The 11673-nt window shown below is 40.3% G+C and overlaps 3 protein-coding genes across 4 annotated transcripts; 1 reads left to right on the top strand and 2 right to left on the bottom strand.

Annotated features, from left to right (window-relative positions):
* Positions 1-345: 345 nt before the first annotated feature.
* LOC137244176 (transcription factor Zelda-like) lies at positions 346-7039 on the bottom strand. 2 transcript variants are annotated; one of them, XM_067772801.1, is made up of 5 exons: positions 5348-7039; positions 2454-2783; positions 1820-2381; positions 1443-1749; positions 346-1117 (listed from the first exon to the last, which is right to left on the bottom strand). In XM_067772801.1, exons 3-5 carry the CDS (start codon positions 1924-1926, stop codon positions 986-988), a joined length of 546 nt encoding a protein of 181 aa, XP_067628902.1. In that variant the 5' UTR covers positions 1927-2381; positions 2454-2783; positions 5348-7039; the 3' UTR covers positions 346-985. The 2 variants fall into 2 exon arrangements, with proteins under 2 accessions (XP_067628902.1, XP_067628903.1); XM_067772802.1 differs by lacking the exon at positions 346-1117 and adding an exon at positions 1135-1384.
* On the top strand, positions 6798-8213 carry LOC137244175 (uncharacterized). The gene is made up of 3 exons (XM_067772799.1): positions 6798-7058; positions 7125-7314; positions 7396-8213. Exons 1-3 carry the CDS (start codon positions 7048-7050, stop codon positions 7960-7962), a joined length of 768 nt encoding a protein of 255 aa, XP_067628900.1. The 5' UTR covers positions 6798-7047; the 3' UTR covers positions 7963-8213.
* Positions 8081-9665, bottom strand: LOC137244174 (putative nuclease HARBI1). Its single transcript, XM_067772798.1, has 4 exons — positions 9378-9665; positions 8882-9323; positions 8683-8818; positions 8081-8626 (listed from the first exon to the last, which is right to left on the bottom strand). Exons 1-4 carry the CDS (start codon positions 9494-9496, stop codon positions 8253-8255), a joined length of 1071 nt encoding a protein of 356 aa, XP_067628899.1. The 5' UTR covers positions 9497-9665; the 3' UTR covers positions 8081-8252.
* Positions 9666-11673: the final 2008 nt, after the last annotated feature.

Genomic DNA, 11673 nt, shown 5'->3' with positions numbered 1-11673 from the left:
ATTTTGTTGCGGCTTTGTTGTACTTTAGATACATCTTCCGTGGCATACGCCTTGAAGGTGAGAGTATGACCGAATGTTACCCCTAAGATCTTTAGATGACTGACAGTCGGTAGCGCAACACCATTGACGTGAACATCCCATGTGGATTTGGTCGGCTAAGTTCAGATAATTTTCCGTGAGGCGTTTTGAGTGCCGTGGCTGACGTGTGTAAAAGCTTTACACAGCGCATGTAGTTTTATGTTTCATTTGCAGTTTAAAATCTCATTTGGTATTGTTGGTTTTTTTTTTCTTTTAATTTTTATCACTAATTTATGGGAATACTTTATATATTATTAAGCTTTATTTTACCATTTATATGTTTTTTAACAATTAATAATTAATTATATATACTTTTTTTTAACAGCAAAGCGACATCTCTGTGCAGCATAAGCTATAAAAGAAAATTTTAAGCTATATTTTACAAAAAGCTCTTCTCCAAAAGCTCACAGCTTACGCTAACAAATTTTAGCTGCGGAAAAATTTTACTTTGCAATTTTGTTGTAAATCCGTAAACCGCGCTTGTCCAATGTTTATCTAATAAAAAAATTTCATTATCTCTGCACAACTGTGTCAAGCTGATTTTTCTCCGAAAGCACTCGTAAGTATTTATGTGAATTTTGGATTTGTTCGTTTTACTTTAGAATTTTTTGTAATTTTTATTTTGACTCCTTAAAACATTTTTCTATTCACTACTTTTTTATTGTTGACAATATTTATGCCCAAAAAATTCCTATCTCACAAGTACTAATTTCTACATGCTTGTTTAGATAATTTGCGAGAGTAGAAAGTAATTGTGTATGAGTTAGCCCGATTTCTCATTATGTCGTATTTCCCGTAACTCGTCTTCTTGCTTTATTCTTGCCTCTGTTTGTGGGGTTTGTTTTACTGTTCTCTTATCTTTACACACATTTTGATTTTCTTACAACAATTTATCCAGCAAATTTTCTCAATCGAATAATGTTGATAGTATATCATCATTATTGTTGTTATTGCTCGAACCGCTTGAGGGAGGTGTATTTAGGTCGGTTTGTGGGTCCAGGTAGGAGAGAATTTCCATTGGATCGACATCGGGGAGGAGCTGGAATTGAAGAAGAAAGAAAACTAATTTGTGTTGGACTTCATTTTGAGATATTTGCTGGATGTCTTTCTTGATTTCGAGGGAGCCTTCAATAATGTGGCCATTGGTACTAGGAGTTAGGCCGAATAATTCTACCAGAGTCGGCTAAACTCCTAGTCAGCTGGTTGCTGGTTGCAAAGTGGGTAGGATCGACGGCTGAGAGAAAGTTGAAAACGGTTACACCACAGGGGGTACAAAGTAGTGGTTTATGCTGATGAGCTGGCAATACTTATAAGGGGAAATTTGAATTGGAAGTACAGAAACAAGTTTAAAAGGTTTCACTTACATTGAAATCTCCAGCACCATCATTGTTGTCCATATTCAATTCGACATTCAAATATGTTTCACTGAGATTTGACAAACCATTGGGCTGTGAGTTGATCAATGAATTTATAATTTGTTCCTGTTGTGATTTTTGTTGTTGCTGTTGCTGCTGCTGATGTGAATCATTCGTAGAAGCAAGATTGGATCCTGGTCCACCGGGTTGTCCACCAGGGGTGCCAGGTGCTTGTGGTGATCTTTTGAATTTTTTTGATCTGTTAACACCACCAACTTCACCAGCGCTACCACTATACATGTCGAATGGACTGCGTCTATATAATGAGGAAAGCGACAATATTAGATTTGCTACCCTTTTCTGGGGAGGGCTACCAACAAACTTACATTTGACCAGCGCCGGGTACATTGGGCGTGTCCGCATTCATGTCATGCTGCATGTAGGAACTCATCGCCTGCGAGTTATCCCATGGTGGCAACTTTTGATTGATCATGGGAGGTGTTTTCCTGTTTAATAGTCGTCACGTTGGGACCACCCATTTGGTCAACCATGGGACCGATTTGACCTGGCATTTGACTACTCAATCGACCACCACCCTTTTGACCGGGCATTTGACTACTCATCTGACCACTACATATTTGACCGGGCATTTGTTGTCCACCCATCGGACCCATTTGACCATGCATTTGCGCGCCCATTTGTCCGGGCATCTGACCGCCACCACCCATTTGTCCTGGCATCTGTCCAGGCCCTTGTCCTAGCATTTGACCAGTCATTGGGTTGGGTATTTGCGCTGACATCGCGCTAAGTGGTGAGCCTTGATGCATACCTACGCGCCAATTACCACTCGAATCAATTATGACTTCATCCACATCGGTGCCATTCAGTTTATCGAGAATGGCCCAGATATACTGGTCGATTTCTAGACTTTCAGTAAGCTCAAGTTTACTGCAAATAAAGTAAGATATGAATTATCCTTTATAACCTTCGTTCGAGTCACTCTTTCTTTTAAATACTTACTTGCATTCGGGACACCGCGTCACGTTCGCAATTCATAAGCAAATGGGCTTCCAGATCAAAACACTGTACATGTTTGCATTCGTATCCTCGCGCGGGCATACGTATTCGAGACTTCATGATCGGATATTTCAATGAGATCTTAATGCACTTAGTCGTTTTCATATTACTGGTACCAGCTTCCAGTAGCACATTAGTCGTTGAGCAGACCATGAAGTTACGTTTGATTTTGGCCACACAATGATCTACGGGTAAGCAATTGCGTTTGTGCAGATTCTGCAAAACATGCCGAACGGAGGGTCGATGAACTAGTTGCAGCACGAATAAGTGGGACTGGAATATATTTGAAAGAAATTTCGATTACATTTCCCATTCCTTTCGAAAGTAATGGGAAAGAAATTACAATTGCGCAAAGTATTTTTTTTTTTCAATGACAAAAAACGAAATAACTTTTGGTATTTTTTTTTTTTTTGAGGAATTGAAATGTAATCAAGACCTCTCTAGCGGTGATGGTAATTGGTGACGCGCTGAGTTTGTGTTTATGTGCGTGTCTATTGGCTCTCCGTCTATCTTTGTCGACCGTAGGATGCATTATATATTGTCGGCAGAAAGCGCTCGCGCATTTTTTCGCATCCGACAGCACCTTATCGCCAAAGGCGATGGAAACTTTGTCTTTGTGCTTAGTCGGATTCGATAGGGACTTTACGGTGGACCAAAGTTTACCTACACCGGTAGAGAGGTTACAACCTCTTAGGTGCTCTTCCCATTTCGCCCGCTTGTGTTCGTCCACAAGCAATCTGATGCGTTGGTTTATATCCCTTATTTGGGGGTCGCCTGGATCAAGCTGTCTTATAAGGTCGCGGTCCCTCGCTAAGCTCGCGGCCTCCGCCGGGAAGTGGGGCCGGATTTCGGGAATTCTCCCGGCGGGAATGAAATGTGCCGAGGCGGATTCAATGACCTTACGGAAGGCACGCTCCCCTTGGCGGGCATCAGTCGGGATAGGGAGGGCAGCAAAGCTGCTGTCTGTTGCAGATTTGTATTCTTCCCACTTTCCTTTTTTGAAGTTTATGAAAGTGCGTTTTTCGGTGACGATGAAGTCGGCGGTACGCTCGAACGAAATAAGTATGGGCAGGTGGTCGGATGCCAATGTTATCATCGGTTGCCAGTTGACGCAGTTTACGAGTTCTGCGCTCACGATTGAGATATCTGGCGAGCTATGACAGCTTCCTACCATACGTGTGGGGGCGTCTCTGTTTATTGTGCAGAACGTCGTTTCGACTATTTGATCCGCCAGCATCTCACCCCTACTGTCCGCCCGCAAGTTTGAATGCCATAGGTCGGGATGGGCATTGAAATCGCCTAAGATAATGCGATTGTTGCCAGTGATTAAGGCCTCGATATTAGGGCGGTATCCACTGGGGCAACAGGTGACAGGAGGGATGTAGATGTTGATGATTTCTAGATTTGCATCGCCTGACCGGACAGATAGGCCTTGACGTTCTAAGACATTGTCACTGCGGTCGATGCCAGGATCAAATATATGATATTGCACAGAGTGGTGTATAATAAACGCGAGGCCGCCTCCATTTCCGCTCTCGCGGTCTTTCCTGTGGACATTATAACCAGAGCAGGTCTGCAATGCAGACCTCGCTGTGAGTTTAGTCTCTTGAATCGCAGCAATGCGGATGTTGTGCCGCTTCATGAAATCGACTATCTCCGTAATCTTCCCAGTTAGTCCATTACAGTTGAACTGCAGAATTCTGAAGTGCATGAGGGGTGACGCCGCCACTCTAGGGGTAAGTGAGGGGTGACTACGCCTAGGTTGTGGAAGGCCAGGACGCAATTGCTGTTGTGGCCTTGGGACTGGGCGCCCTTGGGCAAGCATTGAGGTACCCGGATGATTTGGGTTTGCGACCTGGCAACATGGCGCGATGAAACCCGTCGAGGGGTTGCCGTCGCGGAGACCAGAACATCTAGGAAAGTGGCACCACGCAAGGCAGGAGCTGCATTGAGCGGATGTCGCAAACCTATATATTCTGTGCTGGCAGTTGGTGCAAACGGAGGCAGGGCCTAAGAGTCTGTTTCCCTGACCTGCACGATTGCTGCCAGAAAAGAGGGGGGGGAGAAGAAGACGGGGGCAGGGGCTGATGCTCAGCATTGCTACCAGCTCTACTACGAAGGTAGGAGTTATGAGTGGTATCAGCTGTTTGAGTTGTTGGCGCCGTGGGGCGCGAGCAGCAGCGGGTACTTGTTGTGGCTTGCTGAGCAGCGAAGCTGCTGGAAGGTAGTGGGGATACGCTTAGGCGTAGACTACGGGACGCCCTTGGGCGTGAGCAGCAAGGAGCCACAAAAGATTTATAAAAGTTACGTGGACGTCGGGTTTTGGGATCAAGCCCAGAACAACCTGTCCGATGCAACCATCCCTTGCACGAGACACACTGAACAGAGTATGACCGTCCTAAAAATATTCTTTTCTGGCAAATGCAGCAAAACCATTTCTCAGGACCGGGGTCAGGAGACGGACCCGGATTGGGTTCGATACGTTCCCGGAGTAAGAGAATATGTAGCAGTCCTGCTGCAAGGAGCTGCTGGGAGGATGACAATTTGTGGGAGGGACGAAACAAATTAAATGGGGTCACACTGAAATGACAGTCCTTGGTCGGGAAAAATCCCGAGTCGCTCCGGTACATAGAACCGACTGCCTCCCATCATTGGCATCAGCTACCAAACTTTCACAACTCTACTAAGAACGCTTTAGATGTTATGACCAAAGCAATTTTGTTGTAAGTAACATTTTGTTGACATTTTTTAATTTTATTCAATAAGAAAACTTGTATTCTGTAAAATTTTTTTCTGTTCCTTACATTAATTTCGCTGGTGTGGCTCGATATACTTACGATCATTGCATTGATGCTATAATAGCCTTTGCGGTTGTAGTATAAAAACTTGTTCTCAGCAGGTGGAATTATTTTGATATGTGTCCCGTCGACGCACATGACAACTCCTGGAAACCGGCGCCTTGAAAAAAAATCTATTTTCGCTTCCCTTTTTTCTTCAGTTGTTATTTCCAATCTTATCCACTGCGAACACAATTTGTCTTCCATTATTTGCAAACATCGTTCTAGAGTGGTAGATACGGTTGCTTGAGCCATTCCGATATCGTTATCTTTGCCCACACCATGTTGGTATTCACCCTCTGCAAGGAAGCGCAGGGTACATACAACATGCCCTAGTGCAGTGACTCCGCATTTGTGGCTGGGTCCAATAACGTCCTGGACAACATCCAAAACGTACTTGAATGCTACTTTATTGAACCGAAAATTTTTCACAAACCTTTTAAAAGAACTAAAGTTGGTTAATATGGTTTTGCGCACTTGTTTTGGACAACTTTTGCTTGGAATTTTTAGTTTGGACACACACGATATAAAAAAAAAGATATTTTAATAGTGATTCCTTTTTTCTGATCACAAACAGATTATTCCAAGCCTGCGCAGCCTTATGGTTATCAATAGTGGTTATAGTTACAAATTTTGGTAATTCTATACGACAACATGACACTGCTAATACACTGCCGCGATAATAAAAAATTACCCTGGGTGGGTCCAACACCGGTTTGGAGACCAAAACTATATGCGCGCAAAACACTTATGTTCACAATTTTGTTTGTGGGTACCCCAATATTACGACAACCACATGAAAATCGCCAACTTCTACTGCAAATATCTCCGGACAGAGATAGAATTTTTATTTTCCGGTTTCGGATTATTGTTGTCCAGATTAATACGCGTCTTTTTACACCTCTTTCGATATTTTTGGAATCAGTGTCATGCTGTCGTATAGAATTACCCAAATTTTGGGTAGTCGTAAAATTATTCACGCACTTTTAATGAAAGTTAACAAATTTTCCGACGCTCACAAAAACCCCCTTAGCCGATAAAACCCCTCTTCCCGAACCACATTATTTAGCAGAACACCACGCTTTACATGGCCATGTCTGCCGCCACAGCCCATTTTATTAACTTCCGACATGTACTGGAGAGCTTAGAATTTCCACACGGTAATATATTTGTGATCAGGAAACTCCCCCTTTCGTTGCATACCTAGAATAATGTCAAATTCGTGCGATTCCAAACTAAATCGCAGAAATTTTTGCTAAATAACTTACGCTTTATGTCCATGTCAAAAGGATTGCAAGCGTCCCTCAACAACCACTCTTAAGCACTTGAATGCACTACGCTGCTCTTCTAATAACATGGCTGCTACCGAAATGGAATTCATTTTGTTTTTGTTTTATTTAATTAAAAATAAATTTTTGTAAATTTGATTCCAACTTCTTATGCCCCTATTACCGTTTACAACTCAACTCTGGTTGAGTTGAAATTTCGCAATTTGGTATTACAGATTACAACTCAACCTGTCAAACAAAAATGTCGGTTGAGTTGTCTAGTCTAACAACTTTTTGTGGTATTACCGTTTACAACCTTGTGTTGGTGTAGTTGTCAAAGACGTCAAAATCTGACAACTGATTACTAGCAGTTGTCTTAGAAAATTTTGCAGTTGTTTGTTTGTTGTTTGGAAAGAAAATTATAAAAAAGAAATGGAAAGCGGGTAATTAGACCTTTTAAAATTAATTTAAAAAAATTTTATAATCAACATTTTTGTACATATTTATAGAAAGAACAAAATTTCAACGAAGGATCAAATTGAAAGACTGATTGAACTTATGGAGCGACATCCCGAAGTTGGACGAGGCAAGCCGCAGTTCGGATGCAGCCAAAATAGAGTGAAGGAATTATGGGAGGAATTCGCCTTAGAGCTAAATAGTTTGGGACCACCGACAAGAACTGCACCGGAGTGGACACGTGTATGTAGAGTTGTGAAAATAGATGAACACATTAAAAGCGCATTGACATTTTACATATGTATACATATATTTCTCTTTTAGGTTTGGGTACATTATAAAGCGAATTTAAAAAGAAAGCTGTCCAACAACCGCAACAATCTTGTTGCAACCGGCGGAGGGCCATCGCATGAAAAATCCCTAAGCCCGCTAGAGGAAAGTGTTGCACAACTCATCCAAATAAGAAGCCAAGTTGCACCTAGTGGTCGAGCTTTCGGGACGGAGAATATGCCACCGGCTAGCGACGACGAAGAGCATGGTAACACCATGTCTGCAGCCGCGTCCACGACTAGGGAGCCCACTGGTTCAAACGCAGGCGAGCTTCCCACTCCGTCAGGATCACGAAATCGCCGGCGTGGCAATGTTGAGACTGAGCGTCTGGAGCTTCTAACCAAGCAGACAGAAACGCAAAAAAAACTTTTAAAAAAAATTGATCGGCTAGAGAGGACAGCACACAAAATGCAAAAAGTCAACGAAAAATTGCTGGAGATTAAGCAAAAAAAATATTTGCTTTACAAGAAGCAAGCACAGGAAGCAAGCGAGCTATGTGCGTTGAAGGCAGAAATTGCAAAGCTAAAAATTAAAAAATTGAGCCGCTCAACAAATATGTAAATATTTTAGTTATTTTTTTTTCACGATGAAAACCTGTTTTTTTTTTTAGCAGAAATATTTTTAGTTTAAAGTTCTTAATGAAAAGATATTTTAGTTTCTAGTTCTAGTTTACCTGACATGAAGTGATATTTTACTTTACATTTATAATAAGTTTTAGGGTCATTTAAATAACGCAAACCTGAATGAAAAAAGGTCAAATTTAGTTTTAAGAGCCATGAAGTGATATTTTTGTTATGAGTATTTATTTTAGCCAAAACTTGAAATAAAAGACTGAATGAATTACAAATTGATTAAATGGATAACATAATATTATTTCGAACCATTCTGGCTGTATCCTCGGTTTCTCTTTCCACACTAAGATGTTCATTGCTTATGTCGGCATCAAAAGTAGGTGGTATATCTTCAGGAGGCTCCACTCGAAAGTGTTGGCAAATATTATGCAAAGCGCAACAACAATTCACAATTTGTTTGGCCTTTTCAGGTGAATAATGTAAGCCACGTGCTGATAAAAGACAACGAAATCTGCTCTTTACTACTCCAATTGTTCTCTCTATAATATTTCGGGCCTTTGAGTGTACAGTATTGTAGTGAGATTGCGGAGAACCAGATTCTGCCATGCGAACAGGAGTCATTAAATAAGTTTTCAGAGGGTAACCAGCATCGCCTTAAACAATGGATTTTAAAATATTTATTTGTATATTTAATAACAACCAGTCTTACCCAAGATCCAAGAGTTACTCTGTACGTTTCTCTCCAAATGCACCTTTAAGTCACTTACATTAAAAACAAATGAGTCGTGATTAGCGCCTGGATGCCTGGCATCCACACACCGGATGGACATTTTGTAATCGCAAAGCTGAAAATAAGTTTGTCAATAATTTGGTTCAAAATTATTATTTGCGTGTTCATTTTTACTTACAATCATGACGTTTAAGCTGTAGTAGCCTTTCCTGTTTAGATATAAATGTTGCATTTCTTTTATTGGTGAAATTATGCGAACGTGAGTCCCATCGATACAACCCACTACTCCTGGGAATCCTGTTTTAGAATAAAACGCGATCTTTGAAGCGCTTTGCTCCTCTGCAGTCATTTGAGTTTTAATCCACTTCGCACAAATATGCTCCTCAATAATATCTAAAACCTCTTTGACAACTATAGATGTTGTAGGTTGTGCCAGTCCAACACTAAAATCATTTCCACAGCATTTTTGATAGCTGCCGTCAGCAAGGAATCGGAGTGTAGCGCATAATTTTAAAATAGGAGGTACAGCCGTCCCTCGAACGCGTTTGCGGAAATGGTCTTTCATTTCGTTTAGTAAGGAGCAAAATGCTTCCTTACTTAACCGAAAATAGCTTACAAATCTGCAAAATAACTATATTAGAATCTTATCAATTGTCACTTGAACGTTTTCTTACTTGGTGCTTGGTAATTCCAAGGGATTAGAGTGATCGCGTAAATGTTTTCTTATTCGCTGCATATCAATTTTTTCACCAATACTTTCATCGTCATAAAATAACTCTATGCTAATATCCATTTTACTATTAATAAAAAAATCACTTGCAAATGCTCAAATTTTAGACACAAATTGATCAGCTGTTCATTTATCTGTCAAATCATCACTTTCTTAGCTTGGCAGCACCAATTCAACTTCAACTGAAATAAGTTGTAATTCGTAATACCAAACAAGAGTTGAGTTGTCTGAAAGTTGAGTTGTTTTAATTACAACCCAACTAAGTTGAGTTGTACACCGTAATAGGGGCATTAATTTGTATTTGGATAATATTTATTATTTATTTTGACAACAAAAACAGCTGATTTGAAGGAAAAAAAGCTTGAAGCACTAATTCGAAGATATTATTTAAGTTGGCAGCACTAACTACGAAAACGTCGGAATGGCCAATACCAATTTACATGCATTCGGTAAATACATTCCCTTTACGACGGGAGTTCATGCGTAATTAATGATAGATCCCGAAGTTAAGGAAAACTTAAATAAATTAATTAATGATATAGAAAACAAAAGAGAAGAATTAACAGAACTATTGGTTGCAGTAAATCATCAAATCGCGAGTAGGCAATGCACAATTTGAGTAATTTGACTTGTAATTCGCCAATTTTAATACTATACCTTTTTTCACCCCTATTCTGCATTTCGATTACGTTCCCGTTCTACGCTCCGCTTTAAGCTGGAGACAATGGTGCTTTATCGGTAACCGTATCGGTAACCTTATAACAGCTGATTCGACCAATCTTATGAGAATCAATGCAATCGATTATTGGTGCTGCTAAAGTCGTAACCGTATCGTAGCCAACCAATTGGGTTTTGGTTTACCGTCGTAACGATAAACAGCTGATTACGTTAGGGATACGGATACAGCGATACGACATACGGCACCAATGACTCCAGCTTTAATCGAAGTTTGGTATTCTGCATTACGACGGAATCGTAAAGAGAAGAGGAAGACCAAATGATTTTTCGAAATCAGCTGTTGGTACGGAATGTGTGAACATTGGAACAAAATAAATTAAAGACAATTTGTAAAAAATGCTAAAAAAACGTTTATATTTTATTATCCACGCCATTTTGTACAAAAAAAGCAATAGAAAATATTGCCGCAGTGTTATATTTTTTTGAGTGAAGTGCTTTCATAATTGTAAGTGTGTTTTTGTCGTTCTTTTCCTGCACGAATATAGTTGACATTTTCTGAATTTTAAGGATGCTAATTTCATTGCACTGGCCTAAAATACTTTATAAAGGTTTATTTATTCTTTCCGCAACGATTGTTTACGTTTTCGCTTCACCTTCCTCTACGCCGGCAGCTTGCTTTGGCATATAACTGGACCCAACGAACAGACACAAATTATAGCTGTCTATTATAATGGAATCAATAGCCGCGGCATTATTTATGGAGTTTGAAAGCAACGTATACGAAAACTGCCAGGCGAGAATGGAGTGGCCCAGCGGGTCAGGGGGTTAGAATATACCTGCGGTAGGTATGCCTGTCGTAAGAGGCGACTAAAATACCGGATTGGCCTGAAGGTTTAATGTGGCCATATAAATCGTTCCCGAGATGGTCGGGCCAGCTGTGTTACCGGAGCGTACCGGATCTGTAAACGGCAAAGGACCATCACATCGATCACTCCCTAAACCTTCGGGGAGCAACCGTATCGCTACAACAACAACAACAACAACAATGGAAAGGCAAATATTGCGAAATTTGTGTAATCCATTTGAGATGAGTGACGAATTGTAAGAAATTGAACTTAAAAGTGGTAAAGTTTAATGACTTATTTTCTTATTTAGGTTCAAAAAAAACTTTCGACTTAACAAGGATGCTTTCAAGTATGTGATAGATACTTTTGCGGGGCAAATACTTCCAAGGACTTCGACATCGACATGTTGTTTTTGACCTGGAAACATATAAAAAAAACAATCATCATCAAGCCTTCTACGTTTCTTAACAAGATTTACTTACATTTTTGTTAAAATTCTGTTACAAAAATAAAAAGGAAATATTTTTCCGCCAACTAATTTTCAACTTAGAAAAACGGAACTACGATCGAAATGCAGAATACAAAAAATCGAACGATTCGAAGTTGGATCGAAAGAGATTGGAACACAGAATACCAAAATTGCCAAATCGAAAAAATTCCAATCCAAGTCGAAATGCAGAATAGGGCTGTTTATTCACCCCTATTCTGCATTTCGAT

Source organism: Eurosta solidaginis, chromosome 3 (genome assembly GCF_040869045.1).
Source record: "Eurosta solidaginis isolate ZX-2024a chromosome 3, ASM4086904v1, whole genome shotgun sequence".
Classification (NCBI taxonomy): domain Eukaryota; kingdom Metazoa; phylum Arthropoda; class Insecta; order Diptera; family Tephritidae; genus Eurosta; species Eurosta solidaginis.
Note: the sequence above shows the minus strand (reverse complement) of the source record. Positions and strands in the feature narration are given on the sequence as shown.

What these genes read in the sequence shown, in the direction of transcription:
- LOC137244176 (XM_067772801.1), bottom strand. Translation starts at nt 1,926, where the DNA reads ATGATCAATCAAAAGTTGCCACCATGGGATAACTCGCAGGCGATGAGT. An exon ending in GTACCCGGCGCTGGTCAAAT is followed by an intron (nt 1,750 to 1,819) that starts GTAAGTTTGTTG and finishes CTCATTATATAG; the next exon opens with ACGCAGTCCATTCGACATGT. An exon ending in ATGGTGCTGGAGATTTCAAT is followed by an intron (nt 1,118 to 1,442) that starts GTAAGTGAAACC and finishes CTTCAATTCCAG; the next exon opens with CTCCTCCCCGATGTCGATCC.
- LOC137244175 (XM_067772799.1), top strand. An exon ending in CTGCACCGGAGTGGACACGT is followed by an intron (nt 7,315 to 7,395) that starts GTATGTAGAGTT and finishes TTTCTCTTTTAG; the next exon opens with GTTTGGGTACATTATAAAGC.
- LOC137244174 (XM_067772798.1), bottom strand. Translation starts at nt 9,496, where the DNA reads ATGGATATTAGCATAGAGTTATTTTATGACGATGAAAGTATTGGTGAA. An exon ending in ACAGCTTAAACGTCATGATT is followed by an intron (nt 8,819 to 8,881) that starts GTAAGTAAAAAT and finishes ACTTATTTTCAG; the next exon opens with CTTTGCGATTACAAAATGTC. An exon ending in GAGTAACTCTTGGATCTTGG is followed by an intron (nt 8,627 to 8,682) that starts GTAAGACTGGTT and finishes CCATTGTTTAAG; the next exon opens with GCGATGCTGGTTACCCTCTG.